The sequence below is a fragment of the Bactrocera latifrons genome, unplaced genomic scaffold, assembly GCF_001853355.1.
Source record: "Bactrocera latifrons isolate USDA-ARS-PBARC rearing strain unplaced genomic scaffold, ASM185335v1 scaffold_1, whole genome shotgun sequence".
NCBI classification, from domain to species: domain Eukaryota; kingdom Metazoa; phylum Arthropoda; class Insecta; order Diptera; family Tephritidae; genus Bactrocera; species Bactrocera latifrons.
The window spans coordinates 5,082,626-5,097,975 of record NW_017534407.1 but is presented as its reverse complement, the minus strand read 5'-3'; the positions used below and the strand labels follow the sequence as shown (position 1 = coordinate 5,097,975).

The following is a 15,350-nucleotide window of genomic DNA, read 5'->3' as shown; positions in this document are numbered from 1 at the left end:
AAACAAAATTTGTGAAATATTTTAGTTTCTAAACATCTCGTCAGGTACAATGCTTGATTGAGATATCGTTGATATATTTAATTAATATAATTAATATCGTGTTCAGCTCAAGACACTTACGAGTTTAATGCTCAATTAAAGATCCCTTTGTTTTTGCTAAAACAGCTTATTTATAAGATTTTACTCACATTTGATTTGCTTTGCGCTTAAAAAACTTGAAAGGCATTTATTATTAATTGCATCCAAATTGTATATTTATTGTATTGACAAATTAAACTTTATTAAATTGTAAATATAGACTTTGTTAGGCATAAGTAAAAACGTGTATAAATATGTACGTCTTAGAGACTTCGATGGTTGTAAGCATTTTATTAGATAAAATAAGATTATTAAATTAAATAATATTAAGATTATTAATTAAATAATATTAAATTAAATTAAGACGAAGAGAGTAAACGGAATTATAATAATTTCAACAATGCAATCTATAGTCAGTTATATTTCTTTTAAATGTTCAACAGAGATTTTATAATCATAAAATGTATACATTATATGTTACAACTATAAATTTTACATACATATGCAATATATTTTAGTCAGGAATAAATTTGTAAATAAATAAAAAATAAAACATATATAATTTGGAATATTTATTTTTGATTTATAATCACCAAGAAAAATGTACCGTCCAATGGCACTGGCTGATCGGAGAGAAAGGCACCTCTATCCGCCATATTATCGAACATTTCCTCAACATAAAGTTTACGCTGTTCATCGGAAGTTGCGTCAACACTACGAATTTTATGACTGATTGGCTGGCGAGTATAATATAGGCATGTATGAATGGAAAATTGTATGCTAGATTAGATAAGTCAATGAGGATGCACCGCGAACTAGGTCTATTCTAAGTCTCCTAAGTCACAACGTCTCAACTAGCTCCAGCAAATTGATAAATTCCAATATACTGCTAGGTGCTATTGAGGCGATGTAATCCCTATTTGGAAACATGGATTCAAGGGCCCTAATCCTTCGTCTGCAAACGCTCTGGTATTTCAGACTTCAAGTCGCAGAACCTGCAATTCGCACTAGAACTAAGACTTTGTTACTTATTTACTTCTCGAGCTTACACTGACCAGTGAAGAAGACAGCAAGCTAGCTGAGCTTTCCCTTGTTAGATTGATTACATATTTAAATATGGGTTGTAACCACCCATTATCAACTTGCCTAGAAGTTGTAACCAATGCTTCTCCCCACCCACTGCTTTATCATTGCGTAGCAGCTCTTTTCTGGTATGGGGACCAAGCGCAATGAAAGGTACCGTTTCTGTCATGTTGGTGGATGCTGCGGACCTAACAAGCTCATAAACCATTTCTTTCACGGCTATATCTTTGTGACCTGGCACCCAAATAATGTGCACTTGGTTACGTTCTGTTAAACTATTCAATCGTTCTGTACACTCCTGCACCAATAGAGATTTGATTGATTCGCATTGAGTGCGGTTTGACTATCGCTTAGTATAGGTATACGTTCATTGCGACAGTTGCGTGGGAAGTTTAACTCTACACACCGACTTATAGCAAAGGCCTCTGCGGGAAAATTACCTAAAGGTACAGAGTTTTGTGCGTGGTTCTGCGAACCCTGCGTCAATTCCCTCCGACGTTTTCGAGCCGTCGGTGTACCACTTCATTGTACTGACAGTAAGTAAACAGGAGTTTCAGAACGGAATCGTTCGGTTCGAGTAACCTTAAACTTCCTAGTGAAGTTAACCTTTTTGATAATGCTATGCTTAGGGAGAAGAGACAGTGGTATTTCGCCACTTAGGCGTCCTTCATGAGTTCTTCCCATTCTGCTGTCATTTGGTGCAGATTGCGTTTGACGATTTGACCGAATACTAAGTGTAGCGGGGTGGGTTCCAGTAAGATTTCGAGTGCTGCCGACGGACATATGTGTATGGCACCCGAGATGCAGGCGAGAATATATGTAATTGTCTTTAATTATCGAACTTTCCGAAAACAGTTTTAGCTTGAACCATCTGATTTAAAAGCACGAAAAACCATTATCATCAGTGTGCAAAATTTCAGTTTGAAATATCTTAAAATTGACGGACTAGTTTGCGACAGACGGACATAGCTAAATTGACTTAGCTCGTCAAGCTGATCAGTTATATATACATGGTATATACATATGCAAATATACATCCACCGATGTTTCTTTATGGGTGCTACAAAGCTCGTAGTACATTTATTAAGTTTGAAACATGATATAATTACCAGCATATTACGCAACTTCTGCAAAGGAGCATTTGGATGCGGCACTTTATTGAATGGTTCTGTACTGAAAATGCTGCACTTGGAGCAATTGATGAAGTAATCGATGAAGTCCAAACGTAGTTTCAAATCTTCTATCGAGCTATTGGCTTTCTTCAATTTTTTTAACCATTCGGTAGCAATGGATTTCTCGCGGTAATTCAAATGCTGATGAGCTCTTTCAAACTGTTTCATTGCACATTCGAATTCCTTATTTAGTTCATCGACTTCGGCCATTTTTTTGTTGTTTATATAAAACGGAGATTTGATTATGTAAATTCCAGCGTTTTTAGTTTAATTATAAATATAAGCACAGATAAAATATTTGTAATGAATTTGGCATTAAGTTATTTTTCTTTTTAGGTTTTTTGTTTTGTTTTTACTTCAAATCATTTGGGGTGTAGCAGCTATAAAAAGTCGTTACTTTAATGATCGAAACAATTTGGAGTGCATACATACATACATATCGTTATAAATGAGCCTTTTAAATATTACTTCGTCCTGTTATGAACGACTTGTAGAGATCATAGGGCAGCCGGTTTTGGGTTGCTAGAATTGGTTAGATCTCACCTAGGCGTCATTTAATATTTGCCAATTAGCACGCTGTGAGTCCTGATCAGTTTTTAATTTGACTACACTTCGAAATTCATTTCCGCCAATAAACAGGGCTTCCTACCCTTCGAAATTAATTTCCGCCAATAAACAGAGTTTCCAAAACTCCTATATTTTTAAAGGTAAAAATTTCGCAAAATCAACCGTTCCTGTAGAAAAACTCTACGCTGTGAGACAATAATCGATTTTCTTCAAACTTGTTTCGATAACAATAGTGGATTTCTTTTCGCGACTCCTGGCAGCCCTATTTCAAAATATCTATAGTATTTCTTGACATTGTTTACATTTTTTGAGGTGGTTGGAAAGTTCGTACTTGCTGCATTTCTTAATAAAAATAATTTAAATAAATCCTAGATCATGGTATCTTTAAAACAAATACTGGTCTTTCTACTATCACTAAGCGTTTTTGTGTATACATTTTATGTGCTGGGAACATTTATGTTATTCATGTCGCGTCCGCGAAATGTACCCAAAATATATGTGTGGGTGTTTAATTTGTTGGACAATAAGTCCCGTTTGGAGACAAGTTTTGGTCCAATCGTGTATGATACTCTATACATTATTGGATTTATATTACAACACAGCTGTATGAAATCCGCACTTGTTAAAGGGCTAATGGAAAAGTTGGGATTGGCAGCAGCAGAACGTTCAATATATTGCCTTACGTCATCGTTAAGTTTACATGTATACAAATGCTAAGTGCTAATTTTTGTTGTTGGTTGCTAAGATGAATTTGTTTATACTCTTGTAATACAGTATCTCATACGAAATTGGCTACCAGCACAGTCAATAGTGCTTTGGCAGGTGGATGTGACTTCTAGTAATGTTTTATGGTGGACGTTCGCACTCGTGCATGCATTTGCTTGGATGATAATCTATGGAGGTAGTCTAATTATGGATTTACCTGAAATATTGGGAGTGAAACAGGTAATATTTCAATTCCACATTTATCTATTCCTACTATGTTTACTCAAATTTATGTTTTGCTTTCCAGGCTTATTATGATATGAAGGATTACGCCCAGCCAATGGCTTATAAATCGTTTAGGTTGCGCCATCTCTATACTCATGTACGTCACCCATCTTTTGTCGGTTTAAGTGCGATCTTTTGGGTTACAAATCTTATGACAATTGATAGATTTTTGCTGGCTTCATTAATGACATCATATATGTATATTGCTTGGTCAACAGATCGCAGTGATGTAGCTTACCAACGTAACCAACTTCAACGTAAAGTGCAAGAACTTAGAAATCAGTAATCAGTTATAAAAAGTTCAAAGCATTTCTGAATATAAATTCAAAGATTTATTCACATCATTTCATTAACAATAATTTATATCTTACTCTTTTCTAGAAATTAATAAATATTTTTTACTAATACAAAATGAGTTCAATTGTCATTATTAGCTAAATTTAACGACAGAAGGATCAAATGGTTGACCTTTGAATGGTGAGCCTTCTGCATCCCATGCTATTCGTAAACGTTCCATAGTATTTTTTTCACTATCATTTATCGCTTGCCCATTATTTACAATGTCTTGCTCCATTTGTTGCACACGAAGTTTTTGTATAGCCGCCTGAGAATCTTCTGGCAGTTCATCAATATATCGCTCACAATCTATTTTTTTCGTATCAATGGGATCTTCTGTAGTGAAAAATCTTTCCCACCACATTTCTTTACCTTTATCTGCAATCGTGGATTTATTAAAAAATTTAATATTAATTGCTTAAAATGTGTATACACAATTTTTAGAATAATTACCCATGTTTATTGTTAGCTTTCCTTCCGTAATTGTCCACACTGCGTCGTTGTGTTTGTATCGAGTACTAATTTTCCCATTGATGACAATATTTTTTGGGGCTTTTCGACTGTGTACCGAAATTCCATCGGGTTTAATATCTATACAAATTGCTTTGGCAGATTGCAAATCAGCGGGTAATTTAACATGTAATTCCACTTCGGTTAATGTTTGCGACCAACAGTATTCAGCGAAGCATGCACCATTTTTGTAGTCATTGGCAGCGAAATCAACTTTTCTAGTATTATTTTTTGGTGTAATTATTTCAGCACTTTTTGTTGTTTCTAAAGGTTTTGTTACAGCTTTCTGTTCCATATCTATTTCCTCAGTCTCTATTTCAACTTCTTCTATAGCCGGAGGCGCATATAGAGCATCGTTTTCGTTGCTATCGGCAGCTAGATTATTCAACTTGCAATCAGGATCGTAACGTTGCATTGCTCCGAATAGAATCTGTTCGCGCACGCCTTTAGCAAAGCCAACATTTTCACTCGGATGCCCTTTAACGTGATAAAAGTCGGTACTAAATGAAAATCAACTGTTAAACAAACTCTTTTAATAGGAAAATAAAAAACACAAACTTTCTTCGTAGGAATCCAAACACTGCATCTAAGAAACCGGTAATGGTTTTGCGTTCTTGCAGGATTTCCATAAAAATAGCGTCTGTTCGCAAAAATTCCATTTCATATAATAAGTTTTATTTTATTTTTGTATTGATGAATTATTTATATTTTCTAATTGTGCAAATTAGCAAAAACACGCTAGCGTTTAGATTTCAATGTAATAAAAATAATTGTTCCAAGGGTTGCCACTATGCCATGAAATGCCGATAACTTTCAATTGTGGTTAATGAATTAAAATTTGCACTATTAGACGAGACTTCAAGCGAGTTTCCAACGTGTGAGTGCTTTTTATTGGTTCTTTTTTAATTGAAACGGACTAGTACTTAGGCTTCAACACGGTATTAGTTGGTAACGATATCAGTGTCTAATTTGAAGCATTTGTGTGGTATCTATGAAACACAGCTGTAATTGTATCTTATGAAACAAAGCTCGCACTTGCCAAACATTGACAGTTTCCGCCAAATTAAATATCGAAGTGAATTAAATTTCGTTTCATAAATCCTATAGTGGCTAATTTCAAAGTGTAGTGAATTTATGTGGCATTTTTTTGCGGAAAAGCTTTTTCATCGTGTTGTTGTTGTTAAAGTTATACGTTATCACTCCACAGGTTGTTCCTGACCGATTTCCGGCCAAATCAAATAAATAGTTTTCAGATAACGGTGGCTCCTTTGTGGGCAATTTTTCAGGGCCAACATGAATGAAAATTTTGTGCACTCTAAATTGGGTTGAGAATATCAGTGATAATGTCATATAAAGGAGTACTTACGTCATTTAGAAAATTCAAAGTGGTAACACCGACATAACAGCACAGGACTAAAACCTTTCCACAACTCGTCAATTAATAGTGAGTTCGGAATTGGAATCTGTCTAATATGAACTTAAGTAAGTATTTATATCCTTTTTGATCGGGTCAGAACTTGCTATCAAATTGTTCTTATTTTCTGTGAATAAAGACATGTTGTGGTCGTTATGCTCTCAGTTGACTAATTGTATTACAAAATCTATATTTCTCCTATTCAAAACAAAAAATTAATAAATATGATTTTTTGTATGTATTGAATTATAATTTGATTTCTTTTTACTTTAGTTTGTACATTCAAATTACTCGTATATATAAATACATATACATATGTATATACGTATAACTAGAATACTTTCTATATAATGAAATAATGATTACGATTGTCGAAGGCACGCTCATTGGAAATATGGTGGTTTGAAATATTTTCGGTACTACTAAAGTATTACATTATATTTTGCAAGTTACCTACTTACAAATGTATATAAAAATATTTAAAATTATTTACACGCTATTCTCATAAAAAATGGCAACAATTTTGCTTAAAATATATGCATATTTGCTAAGGGTTACAATGAAAAATAACAAGAGCAGTAAATCATATTCTAGCGACTGGTTCGAAAAGACGCCATTTAAATTTCAAAAACTTAATTTCGTATATTGGCTAAATACATTACTATTAGGGGATTTTATTTAATATTAAATAAAGCCAAATATATGTATGTATTAATATGTAATTTTGTTAAATAATACTTGTCTTTGCAATAAATTATTATTTTTTATTATTTATTGTTAGAGTAGTAACTTAAAATATCACGAATTCATTTAGAATGTTTATGTAATAATATTAGTGTAGCAGTGGCACTGCTCATTTGGAGAATGTGGCGATGATTTCCGATAGCGATGTAGATGTGCCGATGATCAGACCGAGTATGCCGACTATGATAAGCACAAAATTGCTGGCTAGTAGCCAAACTTTAGCAACACCTTTTCTCTGATACCAATGTGTACAGATCTGAATTAATGCCGGGAAAGCCAAGCCGAGCGCCGAAAGGCAGAGCGCACCGAAGAGCGAAATGAAAAGTTCCAAATTAGGTATGGCCACGGCTAGGAAGACTATAGAAAGAAAATGTTTTAGTTACGTGCATAAAATTAAAAAAATAAATTAGTGAAAATGGTGAAAAAAAATTTAAAAATAGTAATCACACAAAAAATTACATCGACAGGTTATACGACTGAAATTTTGTATTTTTGGGCATTAACATTCTTTATTGTTGTAACGGTTTTTAAAACCTGTTTAGAAGAAAGGTTAATTGTCATTAATTGTCATCAAAGTTACAAACTGGTAGCTCAGAAAACGAGCATTTTTGACGTGTTTTATGATAATTCTCTCTATAATCAGTTATACGTTACCGGAATTAACATCCAGAATAGACCCTGATATACCTAACATATGACCACCTCTTCGCATGTTCCACTCATCTAACACCCCTTTTTTCTATGTTTCCACCCCGTCGAAACAGCCAGTTTTCTTCGATTCTAGTTAATAAATCTTTCATGGGCTTTAGCTATTAGTTACAACAACTACAATTTGGTTCATAGTTTGACCTTAGGAAGTAAGTAAGCTTGAGTGCACATGTAAGAGCTGAGTGTCCTGGGGTCAAGCCCGGAAAAGGAAGAGTTTCATGTACAGTTACGCACGAATTCCTTCAATTTTTGTTTGGTTCTATGTAACCTAACTTTGATTAGAGTTTTGTGATAGTTTTTTAGCTGCTACAGTCGGAATTCGAAAATTACTTCGAAAATGGCTAAAATTTTAATCATGAAATAAAATAATTAAGATGTCTAAGACGAACTAAAATGAATCTGAAAGTTTTGGGTATCATAAATAATTGACCTTGTTGTAACTTACATGTCACCAGCACCATAGAAGTGCGCACCACGTATTCCCAGAAAAGTTTGCTTCGCTGCGGACTCAATTTCTCCACCACATAATCGCTCCACGTAATATCTATGGCTACATAGCACGCCAAGCCATGCGTAATATATATCGCAAAGGCCAGCATGCCCTTCACACACTGAGCCAAACTGTTAACGTTACAAACAATTTATAAGACATTCCACAAATATTTCCATCACACTTACATGTCCTTCGAAGGCAAATTCAATGTGATGGAACCCTCAACTTCACCACCATAATTCAGATAGCCAAACAGACCCATGCCAGAGTACAGGAATACAATGAGTACCATCGCGACGTTGAGTACACCACAGCTGCCACCGAACTTCTTCGGTGTCTTCATTTCATTCTCCAATGGCAGTATTATGCCGATAGCTTCTAGGGCAAAGAGCACAGTGCCAAAGAAAAGAGGAAAGCCGGAAAAAGGCGCCACGGCTACCTTGTCCTCGGTGGTGAAGGGTTCCCGGAAGATATAGTAGCAGATAATGCCGAACGAAACCATTGTGATGCCATTGGCAATTGTGGAGAATGGCGCCAGGTATTTCAGATTGCGAACCTGTGAATTAATAACGAAAGTGAAAACTACTTGACTTTATATTGAGTCTTTGCTGCACACTCACCCAATTGATGAAGATCAGTGGTAACAGTATAATCACCATGCACAGGCGCACATCGACGGGTTCATCTAAATAAAAATCGGCTATGGATTTAATATTTGAGGCTACGAAAACGACATAGACACAGCAACAACCCAATTGATAGATCAGCAGGAAGGTGTTTACCACATGCCCTATGTAGGGTGCAAATTTGCGAAAGAATGGCGGTCCTTCTAGCAAAGCATTCTCCGCCACAGTGGGATAATTCATGCTTGGTACCTGGCAAGTAAAATATAACATATTTATGATAATATTCTCATAACGGTATTTCAAATAGTTACGTACCTTTTTCCGCCGACATAGCTCATATTCGGCTTTCACTAGCTGATGTATGCAATATGTGCAGATGAAACCAATGATAACGGTACCTATGGTGCCAGTTACATAGCCGGCATTACGGAAGGCATTTGGCATAGCAAGTATGCCGGTCCCCAAAGAACCCTTCAACAAGTGGAAGAGTGTCTCCGAATTGCTGTAGTGAAAAGATAAAAGTGTTTTGGGTTAGTACTTCCTTTTAATTGCTCAGAATTTCTGATTGTATATATGTATATCTATGTATGTATGTATATGTTTTGTAAACCTTAGACTAAAAGTTAGTATTTTAATATTTAATTGGCGTGATTTTCTTTAAAGACAAAAACGAGAGGTTCTTAAGACAAACCCACTCAAGTTAGAAATGCGCTCAGATAAAACTTTATAAGTTTAGTTATATAGTGCCTCAGCAAAAATTCGAGAGCTTGGAGTTGAGCTTAGAGGATCGCAAGATTGACTCTACTCCTTTGACGGCAATCATTACAAATTTGTTTAACGAGTTTGAATGTGGTCTCGAGTCGGGTCCTACCCGGGATGAAATGTTAGACAGAGATAGCAGTCACTTTGGTCAACCAGCGCTACCGTGAGACCCATTCAAAGCAGTGTTTGACGCGCAATCCGAAGAAGTTTCGGTAATATTTCGCGGCTATCGGAGGAGCATGGACCCACCGGTAAACAGCAAAGGTCAAGGGACAGTAGAAATCGAGAGCTTTAGTCACGAACCTGCTCCGAAGAAAGCAAAGACGATGCTATAGGTCAAAAAGGAAAAAAAAAAAAATTGTGCCAATAGCGCATCAATTGAGGAAGACCAATCAGTCGTTTTGGTTTTGATCTTGGTCTATATCCTTACAAGATCAAATTGACGTAAGAACTGAAGTCACTTGACCATCAGAATCATCGTATGTTCGTGAACCACAACTTGAAAATTATCCGGATTTTCATCGAAAAATCATCTTTTGCGATGAGGATAATTTCTGGCTAAATGAAAATCTACACGTACTCCATAAGTTACCATTGCATCCCGAAAAAAATACGGTTTGGTGCAGTTTAAGGATCTTCTACCGTGATGATCAAGATCGGCACGTTACTGTGAATGAGAATCGCTACCGCTCAATAATAACCGAACATTTTTGGTTCGAATTGGATGATATGGACTTGGATAATATGTGGTTCCAACAAGATGGCGCCACAAGCCATACAGCGAATGTAACAATCGGTTTATTGAAACCCGAGTTTGGAGAACGTGTTATCTCACGAAATGGCTCATTCAATTGATCGCCTCGGTCGTTATTTCCTGGGGGGGGCACGTAAAGACTATGCTCTATGCCAACAAGCCAGCGACGATTGATGAACGTGCTTCATGCTTGAAAACTGTCTGCAAGCGTGCCCGTGGCGACCATGCAAAAGACATCGAGTTCAATACTTATGGCATCGAATGTATTTTCACAGGAACAAAGATTTTTTTATAGCCCTCTTATTGAAACCCCATTAGAAGAGGCGGATTTTACATAGACTTATATGTGATAATTATTTTTTTTGATAAACAACATTTAACTAGGTTCAAGAAGAGCTGAAGATTGTCAGAATCTCGTTTGACTGTCCAAAAAGCACAACAATACTTACCACGTTTTACGTTTTAACCCTTTATAAGGAATAATTGTGATGCAGGTTGTAAGAGCTGCAAATTCTGCTCAATAACCATGCCGAGCAACTGTTCCCTACATCTAAACACACATACTGGGTTAACTAAATATTCGCCTAACAGACGAATATATATTATAACTTAATACTCACGTCGTGGGATGTTCTACCTCTCGATTTTCATAGGGATTGTAATCGTAGCCGGCATCTTTCGAGGCTACGCCCACCGTCGTGCCACCTTTTTCAGCTAACTCTAGTGAGTACCTTTTGGTCGTTTTGTCGCTGACAACACTGTCGCCAATGAATGTCGGATTGCTGTGCCCATTTTTGCTCATTCTAAAATCGCTAGCTGGTTCAATGCTCGAGCACAGTTTACTAGATCAATCTCGATGCACACTTCCTTCGCCAGTTCAGCTTAGTTCAGTTGCTAAAAATAGTCATGTAGAGAAATGTATCAAGTGTGAGCATGTTGAGTACGAATCGTGTGTAATATAAACTAAAAGAAGACAATTACTTGCTGTTTAAAAGAGACTTTAGACACTTTGTTTAAAAATTTACGTCTGCCCATCGGTGGCTCTTTTAATTGCTGTCGTGAAAGCTTAAAATATACCAGACAATTATATTCACACTCACATATATGTGTATGTGTGTGTGTGTTTATATATTTATTAGTATGTGTAGGCAGACGTTGACCACAAAAAATTATTAAAGAAAGGAAAGGAAGAAAAAAGTTCGGGTGTGACCGCACAATTTAGCGCAATTTGCTGGAACTTAACATTGGAAAATATTTTTATTCACCTAAGTTTAAAGAGATTGCGCATTAGTTTTTGATCGATATATTCTATAAAAAGAAGATCTTGGGCCAATACCCATTTTCGCTGGCAAACTATAGAACACTGGATGACCGATATATAGTACGAGTATAAATCCAACCTGAATACTTGTCGTTCTTTATAAAGTATAAGGGGCATGCGGAAGTTTTGACTCGATTTTATTCAGTTTTGGTATCAGTGCATATTTTTAACAGAAAAAGATGCTATCTGATTTGATTCAATATTAACGGGTGATGAAGTATGTATATGCACTTTTTCAATTGCCTTTTTTCAACAGATCACGCGTGAGTCGTTTTGTTCAGTATTGTTTGACATTTCATTATGGAAAGACGCCTGAAAAATGTTTACAAATCGTTCGCACACTTCGCTCAACTTAGGGTCAACATAATCGGCCTACTGAGCGTACTATTTGCAACATTATCACCCATCTTGAGACCCAGCATTCATTATTCATTATATATTTATAATATTCGACCGATTAGACCATGTCTACCACTCAGTGAAGTAGCTGAGGGTGTACACGAAGACCATGGAGGGTTGATTCAGCGCTATCCGTAGCAACAAATACAGCTTGTGCAAGAACTGAAGCCACTCGATCTTCCAATATCGTATCATTAATATCGTTTCCTCCTGTGATCTCCTGAAAAGTTTCAAGCAGATCCGACGTTTGTAGAGCCAAATTTTGAGACCCCTTTCTGACTCAATCAAAAAAAATTTACGCATTTGGGATGAATAATAAATTGAAGAGATTCAACAGCTGCCATTTCATCCAGAAAAAACAACGGTTTGAAGTGGTTTGTGGGTCGTTGGAATTATTGGTTCATATTTCTTCAAGAATGATCTCGGTGAGAACGTAACCGTCAATGGCGACACCGAGTAGTTGATGCCTGAAATTGAATTTCGTGATCTCGGCGACATTTGGTTTCAACAAGACGGCGCCACTTATCACACCGTTAGACTTTTCCCTATGGGTATGTAAAGTCTAAAGTCTATGCGAACGATCCCGCATTGAAAGTTGGACTTAACGTATGGACCATCTGAGACGTAGCGCGGCCCACATTTGAAAAATATAATCTTAAAATAAATGCCATAAATGTTCTTTCAAATGATAATAAAAATTTCCCATTAAATTTGAAATTTCTGCGTTAGGAAACCACGAAATGGATCACATTATACTTTCGGTAAAAAATGTGTTTAATTTAGGGCAATATTTGTTCAAAATTATTTTTTGGGTATTTAAATTATATTCCGGAAATAAAGCCTTGAGAGAATAGTTATAACATTGAGTCCAAACTAGATAATCGAGAGAAATGTAATGTCTTTTCAGCAAAAGTACATACCAAAATAGGTTCCGTTTATCAGACCACTCCAAAGAAAGTCTTCTTGTTCCGACAAGGAGTTTGTTCACAGCTAAGCGGAAATCATTTAAGTCTTTCAGGGGTTCGCCAAGATAGTGAAAGAATGCCTTGATCACTTAGTGGATCTAACATCTTATGTCACGATAAAGCTGTAATGGGTTCCATAACATAGTGATAATCTGAACAACTGTGAAGCAGATGAACTAGCCGGAAGAGGCACAATCTTTCAAATAGACTCTGGCTACTTGCAGATGCTTAATCGACAAACATGTCATCAATATTACTGAGTCGCGGTGGAGTCAATCCCTAACTTACTCAAAAATTAAAAGGAATGATATAAGAACTCAAGTGGGAGTGCTAACAAATTACTATTTAATTGGCGGACATGGTATCATACTAGGAACACCATATAGTACATATAATGAGTATTGTAGGCTTAGTTTATGAAAATAATAGCAACTACCGGTAAAGGGTTCCTTGTCGACGTTTAGAGGGTTCCACAGAAAGAAGTTAATGAACTTCATCAGGAACATGAGATGGTTTAGAGAGGAGACACTACAATGTGAGGATTTTGGTGCCGGTAGTATCACAATGGGCCTTCTAAAGAAATAGGTACCTAGCTAAGTGGTCAAAATTTGTTCAGTAGTTGAGAAATAAGATTGAGAAATGTACATAAAACTTTTTAAGGTCGGGATCATGTTCACATTAAAAATATTATGAAACATGCCTCTCTACTGGCATCCTCTATACCCAATTTAGTTTTTATGGTTTAAGTTGTTTGTTCACTTAATCCTAATTTGTCAGCATGGTAATGATGTGATTTCGCTCATCTTCAATAACCACCTCTTCTGAGAGCCAAGAATACCTTGATCCTTCTTTTATACCATACATAACTCTATATCTATTACGATTTATACTATTATACTCTGTGCAATATGTTGTGGGAGTATAAAAATGAAATAGTCAGACACGCGTGGGGTTGAAGAGCATTGAAGAGACGTGAATTCTTTGTGTTTGTATTTGTTAGTGTTTATATTTATGTAAATAATCGCAATTGAAATGAACAAACTCATATTAAATCTGCGAATTTGCATGAGTGTTTTACATATGTATTTTGTAAATATACATATATGTATACATATACAAATTAATGAAGAATGAATGGAGGAATGAAGGAATTGAGTGATCGTTGAAATATGAAAGCAAAGTCCGACGCTGGGTATGAGTAACATTTAACCATTTTGTATGTACATATGTACAAAAGTCTATATGTCTGTGTGCGATTGGCGTCAGATACAAAGTCCATACAATAGTGTATGAAAATAAGAATTAATTTATTTTTACAAGCGGAAAATATTAAAATAATTTTTCATTATTGGAAAAACGCCATAAAAGATATCAAAATAGAATGATAATAATTATACATCTATTTACATATGTAAAAATTAATGTTTTAGCTGATTCCAAATAGTTTATTTTCGAATTTAAAATTTTTCAATATTTCACTTAGAAATCTATCTATCTATTATAAATGTATAAAACACATCCCATCAGATATGTACTCGAACATAGTATATCTATCTGTCATAGAAAAATAAACAACCTAAAACTTTTACGTTCTGTTAATACCCTTCACAAATAAGAAACATTCCATAAAACAATTGTACTTTTGACTTGAACTATCTGAAGGACTACTTCTTCCTTTTTATTGGCGTAGAAAACGCTTACCCGTTTATAGCCGAGTTAACAGCAGTGCGCCAATCGTTGCTTCTTTTCACAATGTTGGAGATCCCAAGCGAAGTCAGGTCCTTCTCCACCTGGTCTTTTCAGCGGAGTGGAGGTGTTCGTTTTCCTCTGCTTCCCTCGGCGGATACTGCGTCGAATACTTTCAGAGCTGAGTACACTTAGTTTAGGACCAGAAGTCGTGAGCTGCTTGAGCTATATGTAAATAATCGTTGGCAGCTCCAAAGTGAATGTTAATAAGAGAACTTTCCTCACTTTATTAAACCCCTACATATGACTGCAACTTTATTAAATGCACTTTCTGTAAACAATGTGTTTCGCGCGCTTCGTTCCACTTATGGTTAACATAATTGACCTAGTGAGCGTACTATTCGCAGGTTGCCATTGACCATTGACGATCGCGCCATGATAACCGACCTGAAATTGAAGCTTGTGATCTTGCAGCAAAACATCACGCTTGTCATTCGCCAGTTGCCAGTCGTTATGCTCGAATGAATCATGGAAAATTGGATTGATTCTACAGATAAACAATCTGAAGCCGTCGCCAACATTTGAAAGAGTTAGTCTTCCAAAAATGATTGCCAAAGAATATTCTTTCGAATGATAATAAAAATACTGCATTGAATTTGAATTTTCTGTATTTTTACCTTAAAAAATTGGGAATCCCGAATTGGATCACCCTTTATTACCTTTTAAGAAGGTAAAATTGCAA

At 35.8% G+C, this 15,350-nt stretch overlaps 4 protein-coding genes across 5 annotated transcripts in view; 1 reads left to right on the top strand and 3 right to left on the bottom strand.

Annotated features, from left to right (window-relative positions):
• Positions 1–601: 601 nt before the first annotated feature.
• Positions 602–2,886, bottom strand: LOC108978690. The gene is made up of 2 exons (XM_018949090.1): positions 2,271–2,886; positions 602–815 (listed from the first exon to the last, which is right to left on the bottom strand). Exons 1-2 carry the CDS (start codon positions 2,541–2,543, stop codon positions 651–653), a joined length of 438 nt encoding a protein of 145 aa, XP_018804635.1. The 5' UTR covers positions 2,544–2,886; the 3' UTR covers positions 602–650.
• A 389-nt stretch (positions 2,887–3,275) lies between these two features.
• LOC108978368 (nurim homolog) lies at positions 3,276–4,305 on the top strand. Its single transcript, XM_018948618.1, has 3 exons — positions 3,276–3,602; positions 3,675–3,845; positions 3,913–4,305. The coding sequence occupies exons 1-3, from the start codon at positions 3,276–3,278 to the stop codon at positions 4,174–4,176; spliced, it is 762 nt and encodes a 253-aa protein (XP_018804163.1). The 3' UTR covers positions 4,177–4,305.
• Positions 4,200–5,504, bottom strand: LOC108978361 (nudC domain-containing protein 3). The gene is made up of 3 exons (XM_018948604.1): positions 5,295–5,504; positions 4,680–5,236; positions 4,200–4,604 (listed from the first exon to the last, which is right to left on the bottom strand). Exons 1-3 carry the CDS (start codon positions 5,393–5,395, stop codon positions 4,321–4,323), a joined length of 942 nt encoding a protein of 313 aa, XP_018804149.1. The 5' UTR covers positions 5,396–5,504; the 3' UTR covers positions 4,200–4,320.
• Positions 5,505–6,912: 1,408 nt separating this feature from the next.
• Positions 6,913–15,350, bottom strand: part of LOC108978229 (proton-coupled amino acid transporter-like protein CG1139) — a 28,014-nt gene continuing 19,576 nt past the window's right edge. Inside the window, exons 1-7 of one of the 2 annotated variants that reach the window (XM_018948396.1) lie at positions 14,624–14,666; positions 10,858–11,131; positions 9,037–9,223; positions 8,716–8,970; positions 8,281–8,651; positions 8,048–8,223; positions 6,913–7,251 (exon numbers count right to left, since the gene is read on the bottom strand). In XM_018948396.1, the coding sequence (XP_018803941.1) occupies positions 7,004–7,251; positions 8,048–8,223; positions 8,281–8,651; positions 8,716–8,970; positions 9,037–9,223; positions 10,858–11,039 (1,419 nt within the window). In that variant the 5' untranslated portion in view covers positions 11,040–11,131; positions 14,624–14,666 and the 3' untranslated portion in view covers positions 6,913–7,003. Of the gene's footprint in view, positions 7,252–8,047; positions 8,224–8,280; positions 8,652–8,715; positions 8,971–9,036; positions 9,224–10,857; positions 11,132–14,623; positions 14,667–15,350 lie in introns of those variants that run through there. The other variant, XM_018948389.1, reaches the window with a different exon arrangement.

What these genes read in the sequence shown, in the direction of transcription:
- LOC108978361 (XM_018948604.1), bottom strand. Translation starts at nt 5,395, where the DNA reads ATGGAATTTTTGCGAACAGACGCTATTTTTATGGAAATCCTGCAAGAA. An exon ending in TTTGGATTCCTACGAAGAAA is followed by an intron (nt 5,237 to 5,294) that starts GTTTGTGTTTTT and finishes ATTTTCATTTAG; the next exon opens with TACCGACTTTTATCACGTTA. An exon ending in AAAGCTAACAATAAACATGG is followed by an intron (nt 4,605 to 4,679) that starts GTAATTATTCTA and finishes CCACGATTGCAG; the next exon opens with ATAAAGGTAAAGAAATGTGG.
- LOC108978690 (XM_018949090.1), bottom strand. Translation starts at nt 2,543, where the DNA reads ATGGCCGAAGTCGATGAACTAAATAAGGAATTCGAATGTGCAATGAAA. An exon ending in AGAAGTTGCGTAATATGCTG is followed by an intron (nt 816 to 2,270) that starts GTAATTATATCA and finishes TATACTCGCCAG; the next exon opens with CCAATCAGTCATAAAATTCG.
- LOC108978368 (XM_018948618.1), top strand. Translation starts at nt 3,276, where the DNA reads ATGGTATCTTTAAAACAAATACTGGTCTTTCTACTATCACTAAGCGTT. An exon ending in CGTCATCGTTAAGTTTACAT is followed by an intron (nt 3,603 to 3,674) that starts GTATACAAATGC and finishes CTTGTAATACAG; the next exon opens with TATCTCATACGAAATTGGCT. An exon ending in AAATATTGGGAGTGAAACAG is followed by an intron (nt 3,846 to 3,912) that starts GTAATATTTCAA and finishes TTTGCTTTCCAG; the next exon opens with GCTTATTATGATATGAAGGA.